Source organism: Ranitomeya variabilis, chromosome 5 (genome assembly GCF_051348905.1).
Source record: "Ranitomeya variabilis isolate aRanVar5 chromosome 5, aRanVar5.hap1, whole genome shotgun sequence".
Classification (NCBI taxonomy): domain Eukaryota; kingdom Metazoa; phylum Chordata; class Amphibia; order Anura; family Dendrobatidae; genus Ranitomeya; species Ranitomeya variabilis.
The window spans coordinates 175189740-175205347 of NC_135236.1; the positions used below are offsets into that span (position 1 = coordinate 175189740).

At 45.7% G+C, this 15608-nt stretch overlaps 1 protein-coding gene across 1 annotated transcript in view; it reads left to right on the forward strand.

Annotated features, from left to right (window-relative positions):
* Window positions 1-15608, forward strand: part of VPS33B (VPS33B late endosome and lysosome associated) — a 112100-nt gene that overhangs the window by 57750 nt on the left and 38742 nt on the right. Inside the window, exon 11 of the mRNA XM_077263547.1 lies at window positions 3440-3517. Within this exon, the coding sequence (XP_077119662.1) occupies window positions 3440-3517 (78 nt within the window). The remainder of the gene's footprint in view (window positions 1-3439; window positions 3518-15608) is intronic.

The following is a 15608-nucleotide window of genomic DNA, read 5'->3' on the forward strand; positions in this document are numbered from 1 at the left end:
GTATACCTACCAGTATCCCTGCCCGATGTGTCATCAATTGAAAATGCCACGGTCTGTCAGATAGCAAATCTGGTTCGTTCCGTTTTGCGGCTTCGGGTCCAGTTCTCCCTAGCCGCCGCATGGATTGCTAGAGCAATGGTCTCCTGGCTGGAAACCTTAACTACTTTGATTCACCCCAGTACCCTTTTCCTGAAGACAGTTCAACTGGTCCATCAAATCTTTTGAGCGGGAGACTAACAAAGGATCGTACGTTCCTACTGCCCCGACCAGCAGTGGAAGGGTTGTCCAGGACAGTCTAGATCTAAGGGATGTTGGTTCCAAAAAGGGGAACGAAAAGTAAGACTGAGCCTGGACCTCAAACTTCTAACAACCTTTCACAAGGTTCTCCTCCTTCTTCAAATGGAGTTCCTCCGCTCAGCCATTACTTCAACAGGAAAAGGTGGAGTTTCTGGCATCCATCGACATTCGGGATGCTTGCCCTCTTCAAAAATTCCTTCGCTTTTCCACTGGTGAGCAGCATTTTCAAGTCACGACCTTTTCTTCGGTCTTGCTACCTCACCCAGAGTGTTTGCAAGGCTCATGGTGGCTGTCATGTTCCTCTTGCACCTAGAGGCGTGGTTGTCCTGCCCTGTTTGGCCGACTGTCTAGCTGCCCTTCCAGGACTACGCTAAGTATTCTATATCACTTGCGATACCCTCTCTCCTGGGCTGGAAGCTAGACTTAGACAAGTTCTCCTCATTTCCAGCCCAGCAGATATCCTTTTTGAGGATAATCCGGTACACTTCCAGAAGGACGGTAATCCTCCCTCCAGACAAGGTCATGCCCCTTCAACAGGGAGCTCGCGCACTTGATCACTCATCCCCTCATTTCATTCGATTTGCTGGGAGGGTTCTGAGGAAAAATGGTGACGATAATGGAAGCAGTTTCCTTCGCTCCGCTCGTTTTCAGCAAGTCAGACAGACTTTCAGACGATAGTCTGAGCTCCTTCTTCATCCAAGGCCTTTCTCCCGGTTCAACGGTTACTAGTAACTACCAATGCCAGTCCTCTTCTCCCGGTCATTGCTCTGGAGATCCGAACGGTAGTCTTACAGTAGGTCCACTGTCTTCTGGCAGGTCAACCCATCTGAATTCAAGTGGACAATGCCACGGCTGTGCCATACGTCAATCATCTAACAGGTACCCACGTTCAGGTGCCATGGCCGAGGTACCTCACATTCTCTGATGAGCCGAGATCTATCATTCGGTGATCTCGGCAGTACATATCCCTGGAGTATAACTCTGGGCGGTGAACATATTCAGCCGTCAAGGATTCGCCTCAAATGAGTGGGAACTTCACCTGGAAGTCTTCCATCAGACCTGCCTTCACTGGAGCTCTTCAGTTGTAGTTCGGATGGTGTCCAGTCTGATCGCCTATGTACTTGAGTTCGTGGTTCGGCCTCGAGATCCAAAAGCCATCGCACTGCATGCTCTTTTTCTTCCGCGGTACCAGTTTCCATAACTCCCTTCTACTACTTCCGAAAGCTTTTAGGAAGCAGAAAGGGCCCCAGTGTTCCTCGTTTTTTTTGCTTGCGGAGCTGGTAGCTTTCTGCCTTTCTACAACAAAACTGCAAGTAGGGACTTTCTCGCAGGGAGTTTCTCACGTAGTTCTTCCCTATGTTCCCTATCGCATACCGTTAGATCATTGGGACCTTAATGGTCCTAGGAGTCTTACAGTAGGCTCCTTTTTTGATCCGGACAAACCTTACTATCAGGGAAGGTCGCCCTTTTTTCTCTGTGATATCCTCACCCTGACGAGTCTTCGGTGGTAACTGCTCGGTGCTTTCAGACTTTTTTCCCTTATTTCCTTCAAGGCAATGTTGTCCTCAGGCCATCCCCGTGGTAGTATTGTACTACCACTGTTATGAGGGAATAGTTCTTCCCTCATCTTTTTCGGCACCAGTCCACAAAATGGAATGAGTTCCCCATATTCCGGACGAAGTGAGTGCTCGGAGTAGGTACGTCTCGAGGACGGCGTCCTTCCGAAGGTTGGACACTGTATCTTGAGCTTCCTGACGGTAAGAGGAAGGCTTCCTGACGTTTACGGGAAGGGTTTTAGCCATTTCATCGGCCATGTTAGCCTGGTGGATTCCTTTCACCATCCAGGAGTCCTTCCGTGTTGGATGTCAGCCTATCTCCCTGTCTATCGTGGGTTCTAGGCACCAGGCGTCGACAAGACACGCCTGCAAGCTTGCGGATTCGTCCAGTCCGCATGCATTCTTGAAGCACTATAATTCCCACACTTCCACAGATGGGAGTCTGGGCAGGCGGACTCTGCAGGCCGCGGTGGCGCACTTGTAAGTAGCGGTTACACAGGGCCTGATCTGATGTTGTCCCCACCCAGGGACTGCTTTGGGACATCCCACGGTCTGTGTCCCCCAATGAGACGATGGAGAAATAGGGATTTTTGTGTACTCACCGTAAAATCCTTTTCTCCGAGCTATTCATTGGGGGACACAGCTCCCACCCTGGTATTGGCTTATGCTTTTTTTATAATCTGATATGCTATACTCTCATGTATAATATGATAATCTGATATGCTATACTCTCCATATATAATATGACATGCTGTAAGCTCATATGTTGATATATAATATTGCATGCTGTAACCTCACATGTTGTTATTGATCTCCTACTGCTTTTACACCGAACTGGTTAGCTGAGAGCCAGCAGGAGGGTGTATACTGCAGAGGAGGAGCTAACTTTCTTTGTATCACTTAGTGTCTGCCTCCTAGTGGCAGCAGCATACACCCACGGTCTGTGTCCCCCAATGAATGGCTCGGAGAAAAGGATTTTACGGTGAGTACACAAAAATCCTTATTTTAAAAATGTGCCTTTACAGTGGGCATATGTTGGAAGTATGTTGCATTACAGCTCTCTAAAATTTCTACAATGGAATAAATAAATAAAATATGAACGGATTCTAAGAGGTTTGGATGCCTTAGGCTATGTTCACACGTTGCATTTTTTTGGTGCGTTTTTGTCAGGGTACATTTGTCTCTTGTGCATGCTGATAAAGTTTAGTGCATGCAAAAAATATGATTCTACTTCATCAGGTTGTGACCCCAAAAATGCAGCAAAAACTGATACCTGCATTTTTGAAGCATTTTTTCAGTGTTTTTTTCACCACCCATTGCTTTTCAATGGGTGAAAAATGCCGAAAGAAGTGACTTGTTCCATTCTACAAAAAACAAGGTTTGGCACAAAATACTCAGGACAAACAAAAACCAAGCTGTGTGCATAATATTTTTGAAATCTCATCGACTTTGCTGAAAAAAGTTAACATGTGACCATAGTCTTTCATTGGCATTTTGGATCTCCCAGCATCAAGTAACCTTCATGATTTTCAGATCTGAGAATGATCAGTGTGAGGTCCTGCCAATGTGTTGTCTTGCTCTTGCAGATGTGGATTACATCACTGCCCTGTGTTCTCAGGTCGTCTATGAAGGACTGGTTGATGATATTTTTCGCATTAAATGTGGTAAGATAAATTTGATTACAAAGATATATGTACACAACATAATTACATGTATTTATATGTTATACAGTGACACCTAGGCATCCGCATAACCATTCAATGAAAATGGTAATCTATGAAAGTGAAGACAAACATTATCTTCAGTCCTGCTCATCTGATGAACCTATTTCTTTCTTTCCTCCTTTCCTTCCCTTCTTCTATTTTTTCGTGCTATCTTTCTTTTCTCCTTCGCCTCATTGGGGGACACAGGACTGTGGGTGTATGCTGCTGCCACTAGGAGGCTGACACTAAGTTAATACAAAGAAAGTTAACTCCTCCTCTGCAGTATACACCCTCCTGCTGTCTCCCAGAGAACCAGTTCATGCTTAGTGTCCATAGGAGGCACACGGGTCTGCTATTCAGACCAAAGACTCTTTTTTTTATTTTCACTTTTAATTTTAATTTTTAATGCTTAAGATTTTTTACCTGGACGAAGGGGCGACGGATCCTTTCAAGGCTCCGATCTCCCCGAACCAACAACAGGCGAGCACGTGGAGTGTTGCCTCCACGTATCCTCTCCTGTGATGTGGGATGCCATGCCTGGACTGATTTTTGGGGGCGACGGGTCCCTTAACGGGCACCTATCTCCCCGCACCATCAACAGAGGAGCACATGGAGTGTAGCCTCCATGTATCCTCTTCTGCAGCCAGGCCTAATGCCAGACAACTAGCCCTTGTCCACCAGGATTAAACCCCTTGGATGCACAGAGGCACCCTCTGTTTTTGGTGTCTGTGCAGCCCCCACTGCTCCACCACTGTCTAGCGGATGAAGCAAGGAGATGAACGGTTCCACTCCATCTCCCTATGAAAGGGAGAGTGGATTGAGGGTTTTTAATCTTATCCCTGCACCGTCAAAAATAAAAAATCACCAGTGACAGCAGCTGCACAACAGAGGTACCTGCACTACAGCAAAGGTACCTGCAGCATCAGGACATCTCCAGCCTCTCCGGGTAAGCGCTGAGAAGGGGGGCTCTGAGCAATCCGGGCACAGGCAGCAGACTTTTCCCGGCAGGGGGGACGTTTTTCTGGCCTGGGTAAAAATTTACTCTCTGGCTTTGGCCTTGTACAGGCCGAAGCTCCACCCCCGCTATGATGTGTTCCGTTGGCTCTGCCCACTTTTCTGGCGCTTCTCGTTCTGAACGAGAGTTGCCCATGAGATCTTGGCCATCTTCCTACACCCTGTCGCAAGCTGACAGGGCATCTAGATGCTCAGGAGGCCTCCTGCTTGCTCGGATAGCGACGCGGAGTGTGATTCTCGTGGCTGGGACACAGCACCTGGGTAAAGAGCGCTGCCATTAGGTCTCCCTCTCTCCATTTCAGTATCCTATCCTCTGTGAGAAGCCTGATTAAGGGGGCTCATAGGAGTACATCATGTCCCAGCCTCAGGCACCTAAAAAGTCCCATAAGACTCTTACAGTCTTTTTCACTTCATGTAACTCCTTCCAGTCTGCGTTTCCAAAAGCTCAGAGTCCGCTGCTCTGCATAGCCTGTGACCCCAAATGCGCTCAAGAGTCCCCCACTGACACTGAGCCCAGTGTCCTTATTCACCTGAGTGGGTCTCTCTCGCAATCTGACTTCTCTGGCCAAAGCACTTGAATCCTTCAATGTTCCTTCTGGGGATCATGAAGTTCGCACGTCTGACGCAAACGGGACCCTCCCCTACATGGGAACAGTCGGCTAGCAGGGGCCGCACACAATCTAGAAACGTATAAGCGTCCAGGAAACTGATACGTAGTACGTTTCCTGTACAATCGCGTACCATGGCGTCTACGAGCTCCGTTTCTCGTTCTCCCTCTCTAGACGTTGGTAGTGAACTTGATGAATCTAACGTCTCCTTAGATACGGATTTGCCAGACTTTGAGGATGGTTGATTCTCTGATTGAGGCCGTCAACCAAACGCTGAAGGTTGATGAAGACTCCGGCTCTGTTTCGGATCACGCTGTGTGCTTCAAAAAAGCTAAGCGTCCTTATAGAACATTCACCATTCACCCGGAGTTTCAGGATATAGTTAATCGGCACAGGGAGCTACTGGATAAGCGCTTTACAGGACAAAAACTCTTGAGGCGAAGTACCCTTTCTCAGCTGATCTGAGAAAAGATTGGGCTGAGTCTCCTGTAGTAGACCCGCCAGTCTCTCGCCTGGACGAATCATCTATTAAAAATTCCACAGACCGCCAGATAAAAAATTTGGCTCTATCTGTCTTTGAGGCCTCAGGTGCGGCTCTAATCCTTCCTTCGCTGCAGCGTGGGTAGCTGAAGCAATGGTTTCTTGGTCGGAGACCTTGGCTAATTCCATTCAGAGCACTAATCTTCCTCCGAAGGCAGTGCAGCTGGCTAGCCAAATTTCTCAGGCAGGAGATTACCTGGTACACGCGTCTTTGGATGCAGCCAACTGTGCGGCTCTATCGGCGGCAAATGCCATCACGATCAGGAGATCTTTGTGGCTCAGAGAATTGAAGTCTGATTCTGCGTCAAAAAAGTCTCTGACATCTCCTCCTTGCCAGAGTGGGCGTTTGTTGGGATCAGCTTATCTCGGATGCTACAGGAGGAAAGAGCAAATTTCTTCCCCAGCAGAGGCATAGGCGTCCTTTTTGGCATCAACAACAAATCTGTTTCCGATCCTTTCACGCCAATCAGGGATGGTCCACTACCACTACCTTGTCGGGATCAGAACAAAGGACACCAGGGATCCTTTAGGTCCAATCAGCGATAGAAGGGCCGGCCCAAACAGTCTGGATCTAAGGGATGTAGGTCCCACAGATTTTCCGCCAAATGACTCATGGGGTTATCCAGTCGACACCAGCAGGGTAGGCTTTCACATACTTCTGTTTCACCAGGTCTGGCTCTCAGTCGTTCACGACTAATGGGTCAGAGACCTGGTGTCTTCCGGATACAAAATCGATTTTTCTTTTCGTCCTCCGGTTCATTTCTTTCCTTCCTGACTTCCAGCATCAAGGGCAAGGGCAAAGACTCTTTCCCAAGCCATAGACTGTTTGCGCCACAATGGCTTCATTGTCCTGGTTCTGAAAAATGAAAGGTTCAAGGGATTCTACTCCAACCTATTCGTTGTCCCAAAAAAGGATGGAAAAGTGAGACCCATACTAGACCTCAAACTTCTAAACAAATTTGTCAAGGTCCGTCATTTCCACATGGAGTCTCTGCGTTCGGTCATCACCTCAATGGAAAAAGGGAAGTTTCTAGCATCCATCGATATTCCAGATGCTTACCTGCACATACCGATTCCCCCCCACCAAAAGTTCCTGCGTTTCGCCATTCATAAACAGCATTTTCAGTTCACTGCCTTGCCCTTCTGCCTTGCTATCCCTCCCAGGGTCTTCACAAAGGTCATGGCACCTGTTATGTCCATCCTGCACTCTCGGAGCATGGTTGTACTACCCTATCTGGACGACCTCCTGCTCAAGGGTCTGTCTTTCCATGACTGCGTGGAGTCTGTTCATATCACTTGCGATACTCTTTCTCGTCTGGGTTGGCTGATAAACTTAGCAAAGTCTTCCCCCATTCCAGCTCAGCAGATATCCTTTTTAGGCATGACCCTGGACACCTCTCGAGGGTTGGTGATTCTCCCTCAAGACAAGGTCCAAGCCCTTCACCAAGGAGCCTGTGCACTTTCTCAGTCATCCCTTCCTTCCATCCGCTTTGCAATGAGGGTACTGGGCAAAATGGTGGCAGCAATGGAAGCGGTTCCTTTCGCATAGATGCACCTCCGTCCCCTACTGCATGCTCTTCTAGCGGCTTGGGACAGCAAACCGTTCTCCCTCGACTGCCGATGCCGTCTATCCCTGTGGATCAGGCAGACTCTCAGATGGTGGACATTGAGTTCTTCCCTCAACCTGGGAAAGTCCTTTCTCCCCATTCAATGGCTAGTGGTGACTACCGATGCCAGTCTTCTGGGCTGGGGAGCAGTTTTTCATCACCACACCGCTCAGGGCCGTTGGTCATCTCAGGAATCGAAACTTCCAATCAATGTCTTGGAAATCCGAGTGACATGGCTTGTTCTACTGCAGTTTCATTATCTCCTAGCAGGTCACCCAATCCGAATTCAATTGGACAACGCCACAAATGTGGCATACATCAACCATCAAGGGGGTACCTGCAGCAGAGCGGCCATGTGCGAGCTAACTCACATTCTTCAGTGGGCAGAGAGGAACCACTTGGTAATCTCCCCAGTACACATACCAGGCGTAGAAAACTGTGTGACAGACTTCCTCAGCCGCAAGGGTCTCGCTTCAAGCGAGTGGGAACTTCTTCCGGATGTTTTCCAACAGATCTGTCTTCGTTGGGGGACCCCGGATGTGGATCTGATGGTGTCCAGACTCAACGCCAAGGTCTCCAGGTTCATAGCTCGGTTTCGAGATCCAAGAGCCATAGGAGTGGATGCTCTGGTTCGTTCTTGGCGACAGTTCCGTCTTCCGTACATTTTTTTTCTCCGCTGCCGCTTCTTCCGAGAGTCATCAAAAAGATCAAGGCAGAAGGGGTTCCAGTGATCCTGGTCTCTCCAGATTGGCCATGCCGGGCGTCGTTCGCAGAGTTGGTGCATCTCGTCACCAACGTACCCTTGCGACTGCCAGATAATCCAGATCTGCTCTCCCAGGGGACTATTTACCACCAGAACTCAGCGGCCCTGTGTTTAACAGCTTGGCCGTTGAATCCTGGATTCTGACCCAGGCTGGCTTTTCACAACAGTTCGCGTCCACAATGATCCGTGCTCGTAAGCCTGCGTCGGTACGCATTTATCACAGTACCTGTAAGACATTTTTTGCTTGGTGCAAAGCTCGTAGACGTCTCCTCCTCGCCTTCTCTATTCCCACCAATAGAATTCCTACAGATCGGTCTGGACTCCTCAGGCTTGGCACTCAGCTCGCTCAAGGGTCAGATATGTGCCTTACCAGTCTTATTCCAACGTAGGATTGTGACAAAACCTCAGGTGAAAATGTTCATTCAGGGGGTTACACATGTGCTTCCCCCTATCTCAGGCCTTCAGATCCTTGGGACCTAAGCTTGGACTTGGGAGTCTTACAGGAAGTTCCTTTTGAACCGCTTCAGGACATTTCGATCACCTTTCTGTCCTGAATAATTGCTTTTCTCGTGGCAATCGCATCGATCAGGCGGGTTTCGGAGCTGGCTGCTCTGTCCTGTCGGGCACCTTTCCTTACTTTCCATCAGGACAAGGTTGTCCTCAGGCCGTCCCCATCCTTTTGGCCCAAAGTTATCTCATCCTTCCACCTTAACGAGGACATTGTTCTTCCTTCATTTTGTCCGACTCCAGTCCACAGGGTGGAAAGGGCTCTCCATACTCTGGATGTAGTCAGAGCTCTGAGAAGGTACGTCTCAAGGGCGGCATTCTTCCGAAGGTCGGATTCTTTGTTCGTGCTTCCTGAGGGGCACAGGAAGGGTCTAGCCTCTTCAAAGGCCACTATAGATAGGTGGATTTGTTCCACCATTCAGGAGTCCTACCTCATCAGAGGTAAGCCTATCCCAGCGGGGATCAGAGCGCACTCCACTCGGTCAGTGGATGCTTCCTGGGCCATTCGGCATCAGGCGTCAGCAGAGCAGGTCTGCAATGCCATGACTTGGTCCAGCCTACATACTTTCTCATAGCACTATAATGTTCGTACCCAAGCTTCGGCTGATGCGGGGCTGAGCAGAATAATTCTGCAGGCTGCGGTGGCGCACATCTAGGCAGTTGTTACGTGAAGCCTAATGTTTTCTGTTGTGTTCCCACCCAAAGACTGCTTTGGAACGTCCCACGGTCTTATGTCCCCCAATGAGGCGAAGGAAAAACAGGGATTTTTGCATACTCACTGTAAAATCCTTTTCTCCGAGCCACTCATTGGGGGACACAGCGCCCACCCTGTTAGCCTAATGGCTGGTTTTTCGTTAGTTTGACATGTTGTACTTTTATATGTTTTTAATGTTCTCATACTGCTTTTGCACTGAACTGGTTCTCTAAGAGCCGTCAGGAGGGTGTATACTGCAGAGGAGGAGCTAACTTTGTTTGTATTAACTTAGTGTCAGCCTCCTAGTGGCAACAGCATACACCCACTGTCCTGTGTCCCCCCAATGAGTGGCTCGGAGAAAAGTATTTTACGGTGAGTACACAAAAATCCCTGTTTTCTTTCTAAATTTTTCTTTCTGACCCTCTTTTTCTTTGAGTTTCATTCTTTTTCTCTTTATTATTTTCTTTTTCTTTTTTTCTTTCATTTTGTCCTCTTTCTGTCTGTTTCCTATTTCCTATCCTTTTCTATTTCTTTTTCTTTTCTTCTTTATTTCTGTTTCTCTTTCTGTTTTTCTGTCTTTCGTTCTCTTTTTTTTTTTTTGAATTTTTGCTTTCTTTCCTTCTTTCTTTCATGCTTTTGTCTATTTTTCTATATTTTTCTTTCTTATTCCTTCTTTTTTTCTTTTTCCTCTTTCTTTTTCAATGTACATTTCTTTCCTTCCTTTATCTTTTTCTTCTCTATTTATTTCTGTATTTGTCTTTCTATTTTTCTCTTTTTTTTCTTTCTTTCTTTCTTTTTTTCTTTCTTTTTTTTTCCTCCACAGTTCCTTCTGGACCTTTATTTTCTTCATTTTCTAGGTTCTCTGGCCTATTTCTCTCATGCTGTGTCCTGCAATTCCATGATTAATTAGCATCCTGCTCTTTATTATACCGGACATGTGCTTTTTTATTTAACCCCTTCCCGACATTTGACGTACTATCCCGTCGAGGTGGGGTGGGCCCGTATGACCGCCGACGGGATAGTACGTCATAGCCGATCGGCCGCGCTCACGGGGGGAGCGCGGCCGATCGCGGCCGGGTGTCAGCTGCATATCGCAGCTGACATCCGGCACTATGTGCCAGGAGCGGTCACGGACCGCCCCCGGCACATTAACCCCCGGCACACCGCGATCAAACATGATCGCGATGTGCCGGCGATGCAGGGAAGCATCGCGCAGGGAGAGGGCTCCCTGCGGGCTTCCCTGAGCCCCCCGCAGCAACGCGATGTGATCGCGTTGCTGCGAGGGTCTTACCTCCCTCCCTGCCTGCTCCAGACCCGGATCCAAGATGGCCGCGGATCCGGGTCCTGCAGGGAGGGAGGTGACTTCACAGAAGCCTGCTCAGAGCAGGCACTGTGAAGCAGCCTGCACTTCTCTCAGATCGGTGATCTGTCAGAGTGCTATGCAAACTGGCAGATCACCGATCTGTATTGTCCCCCCCTGGGGCAAAGTAAAAAAGTAAAAAAAAAAATTTCCAAATGTGTAAAAAAAAATAAAAAAAAATATTCCAAAATAATGAAAAAAAAAAAAAATATTATTCCCATAAATACATTTTTTTATCTAAATTAAAAAAAAAAAACAATAAAAGTACACATATTTAGTATCGCCACGTCCGTAACGACCCAACCTATAAAACTGCCACACTAGTTAACCCCTTCAGTAAACACCGTAAGAAAAAAAAAAAAAAAACGAGGCAAAAAACAACGCTTTATTACCATACCGCCGAACAAAAAGTGGAATAACACGCGATCAAAAAGACTGATATAAATATCCATGGTACCGCTGAAAACGTCATCTTGTCCCGCAAAAAACAAGCCGCCATACAGCATCATCAGCAAAAAAATAAAAAAGTTATAGTCCTGAGAATAAAGCGATACCAAAATAATTATTTTTTCTATAAAATAGTTTTTATCGTATAAAAGCGCCAAAACATAAAAAAAATGATATAAATGAGATATCGCTGTAATCATACTGACCCGACGAATAAAACTGCTTTATCAATTTTACCAAACGCGGAACGGTATAAACGCCTCTCCCAAAAGAAATTCATGAATAGCAGGTTTTTGGTCATTCTGCCTCACAAAAATCGGAATAAAAAGCGATCAAAAACGGTCACGTGTCCGAAAATGTTACCAATAAAAACGTCAACTCGTCCCGCAAAAAACAAGACCTCACATGACTCTGTGGAGCAAATGTGGAAAAATTATAGGTCTCAAAATGTGGAGACGCAAAAACTTTTTTGCTATAAAAAGCGTCGCTGGTTTCACACTTGCGTTTTTGTCTGCAGCGTTTTTTGCACAAAAAAACGCATGCGTTTTTTCCCTATATTTAACATTGAAAACGCATGCGGTTTTTTTGTACGCGTTTGGTCACGTTTTCAAACGCATGCGGGTTTTTTCTGCATGCGTTCATTTTCAGAAATACAACCTGCAGTATTTTCTTGCGTTTTTAAGCACATGCGTTTGTTTGCGTTAAAAACGCATGCATTTTTATCGAAAAAAACAGAAAACACACTGAAAAGCCACCCACCACCATCAAGGTGATAAAGGGATCCAAACCCTAACCCTAACTCTACCCCTAACCTCACCCCTAACCGTTTAATGAACATTTTCTGACAGTCATAGTGCCACGTATTTCAGTGCCACGTATTTCAGTGCCACGTATTTCAGTGCCACGTATTTCAGTGCCATGTATTTCAGTGCCACGTATCACGTATTTCAGTGCCACGTGTTTCAGTGCCACGTATTTCAGTGCCACGTATCACGTATTTCAGTGCCACATATTTTAGTACCACGTATTTCAGTTGCACGTATTTCAGTTGCACGTATTTCAGTGCCACGTATTTCAGTGCCACGTATTTCAGTGCCACGTATTTCAGTGCCACGTATTTCAGTCACGTTTAGGGTTAGGGTTAGGGGTAGGGTTAGGGTTAGGGCTAGGGTTGGAGGTAAAGTTAGGGTTGGGGCTAAAGTTAGGGTTGGGGCTAAAGTTAGGGTTAGGGTTTGGATTACATTTACGTTTGGATTAGGGTTGGGATTAGAATTATGGGTGTGTCAGGGCTAGGGGTGTGGTTAGGGTTACCGTTGGGATTAGGGTTAGGGGTGTGTTTGGGTTAGGGTTTCAGGTAGAATTGGGGGGTTTCCACTGTCCAGGCACATCAGGGGCTCTCCAAGCGCGACATGGCGTCCAATCTCAATTCCAGCCAATTCTGCGTTGAAAAAGTAAAACAGTGCTCCTTCCCTTCCGAGCTCTCCCGTGCGCCCAAAAAGGGGTTTACCCCAACATATGTATTATCAGCGTACTCGGGACAAATTGAACAACAACTTCTGGGGTCCAAGTTCTCTTGTTATCCTTAGGAAAATAAAAATTTGGGGGGCTAAAAATCATTTTTGTGGGAAAAAAAAGAATTTTTATTTTCACGGCTTTGCGCTATAAACTTTAGTGAAACACTTGGGGGTTCAAAGTTCTCAAAACACATCTAGATAAGTTCCTTGGGAGGTCTAGTTTCCAATATGGGGTCACTTGTGGGGGGTTTGTGCTGTTTGGGTACATCAGGGGCTCTGCAAATGCAACGTGACGGCTGCTGACCAATCCATTTAAGTCTGCATTCCAAATGGCGCTCCTTCCCTTCCGAGCTCTGTCATGCGCCCAAACAGTGGTTCCCCCCCACATATGGGGTATCAGCATACTCAGGACAAATTGGAAAACAAATTTTGGGGTCCAATTTATTCTGTTACCCTTGTAAAAATACAAAGCTGGGGGCTAAAAAATCATTTTTGAGAAAAAAAAAAAATTATTTTCACGGCTCTGCGTTATAATCTGTAGTGAAACACTTGGGGGTTCAAAGCTCTCAAAACACATCTAGATAAGTTCCTTAGGGGGTCTACTTTCCAAAATGGTGTCACTTGTAGGGAGTTTCAATGTTTAGGCACATCAGGGGCTCTCCAAACGCAACATGGCGTCCCATCTCAATTCCAGTCAATTTTGCATTGAAAAGTCAAATGGCGCTCCTTCCCTTCCAAGCTCTGCCATGCGCCCAAACAATGGTTTACACCCACATATGGGGTATCAGCGTATTCAGGACAAATTGCACAACATTTTTTGGGGTCCAATTTCTTCTCTTACCCTTGGGAAAATAAAAAATTGGGGGCAAAAAGATCATTTTTGTGAAAAAATATGATTTTTTATTTTTACGGCTCTGCATTATAAACTTCTGTGAAGCACTTGGTGGGTCAAAGTGCTCACCACACATCTAGATAAGTTCCTTAGGGGGTCTACTTTCCAAAATGGTGTCACTTGTAGGGAGTTTCAATGTTTAGGCACATCAGGGGCTCTCCAAACGCAACATGGCGTCCCATCTCAATTCCAGTCAATTTTGCATTGAAAAGTCAAATGGCGCTCCTTCCCTTCCAAGCTCTGCCATGCGCCCAAACAATGGTTTACACCCACATATGGGGTATCAGCGTACTCAGGACAAATTGCACAACATTTTTTGGGGTCCAATTTCTTCTCTTACCCTTGGGAAAATAAAAAATTGGGGGCGAAAAGATCATTTTTGTGAAAAAATATGATTTTTTATTTTTACGGCTCTGCATTATAAACTTCTGTGAAGCACTTGGTGGGTCAAAGTGCTCACCACACATCTAGATAAGTTCCTTAGGGGGTCTACTTTCCAAAATGGTGTCACTTGTAGGGAGTTTCAATGTTTAGGCACATCAGGGGCTCTCCAAACGCAACATGGCGTCCCATCTCAATTCCAGTCAATTTTGCATTGAAAAGTCAAATGGCGCTCCTTCCCTTCCAAGCTCTGCCATGCGCCCAAACAATGGTTTACACCCACATATGGGGTATCAGCGTATTCAGGACAAATTGCACAACATTTTTTGGGGTCCAATTTCTTCTCTTACCCTTGGGAAAATAAAAAATTGGGGGCAAAAAGATCATTTTTGTGAAAAAATATGATTTTTTATTTTTACGGCTCTGCATTATAAACTTCTGTGAAGCACTTGGTGGGTCAAAGTGCTCACCACACATCTAGATAAGTTCCTTAGGGGGTCTACTTTCCAAAATGGTGTCACTTGTAGGGAGTTTCAATGTTTAGGCACATCAGGGGCTCTCCAAACGCAACATGGCGTCCCATCTCAATTCCAGTCAATTTTGCATTGAAAAGTCAAATGGCGCTCCTTCCCTTCCAAGCTCTGCCATGCGCCCAAACAATGGTTTACACCCACATATGGGGTATCAGCGTACTCAGGACAAATTGCACAACATTTTTTGGGGTCCAATTTCTTCTCTTACCCTTGGGAAAATAAAAAATTGGGGGCGAAAAGATCATTTTTGTGAAAAAATATGATTTTTTATTTTTACGGCTCTGCATTATAAACTTCTGTGAAGCACTTGGTGGGTCAAAGTGCTCACCACACATCTAGATAAGTTCCTTAGGGGGTCTACTTTCCAAAATGGTGTCACTTGTAGGGAGTTTCAATGTTTAGGCACATCAGGGGCTCTCCAAACGCAACATGGCGTCCCATCTCAATTCCAGTCAATTTTGCATTGAAAAGTCAAATGGCGCTCCTTCCCTTCCAAGCTCTGCCATGCGCCTAAACAATGGTTTACACCCACATATGGGGTATCATCGTACTCAGGACAAATTGTACAACAACTTTGGGGGTCCATTTTCTCCTGTTACCCTCGGTAAAATAAAACAAATTGGAGCTGAAATAAATTTTGTGTGAAAAAAAGTTAAATGTTAATTTTTATTTAAACATTCCAAAAATTCCTGTGAAACACCTGAAGGGTTAATAAACTTCTTGAATGTGGTTTTGAGCACCTTGAGGGGTGCAGTTTTTAGAATGGTGTCACACTTGAGTATTTTCTATCATATAGACCCCTCAAAATGACTTCAAATGAGATGTGGTCCCTAAAAAAAAATGGTGTTGTAAAAATGAGAAATTGCTGGTCAACTTTTAACCCTTATAACTCCGTCACAAAAAAAAATTTTGGTTCCAAAATTGTACTGATGTAAAGTAGACATGTGGGAAATGTTACTTATTAAGTATTTTGCGTGACATATGTCTGTGATTTAAGGGCACAAAAATTCAAAGTTGGAAAATTGCAAAATTTTCAAAATTTTCGCCAAATTTCCATTTTTTTCACAAATAAACGCAAGTTATATCGAATAAATTTTACCTTTAACATGAAGTACAATATGTCACGAGAAAACAATGTCAGAATCGCCAAGATCCGTCAAAGCGTTCCAGAGTTATAGCCTCATAAAGGGAC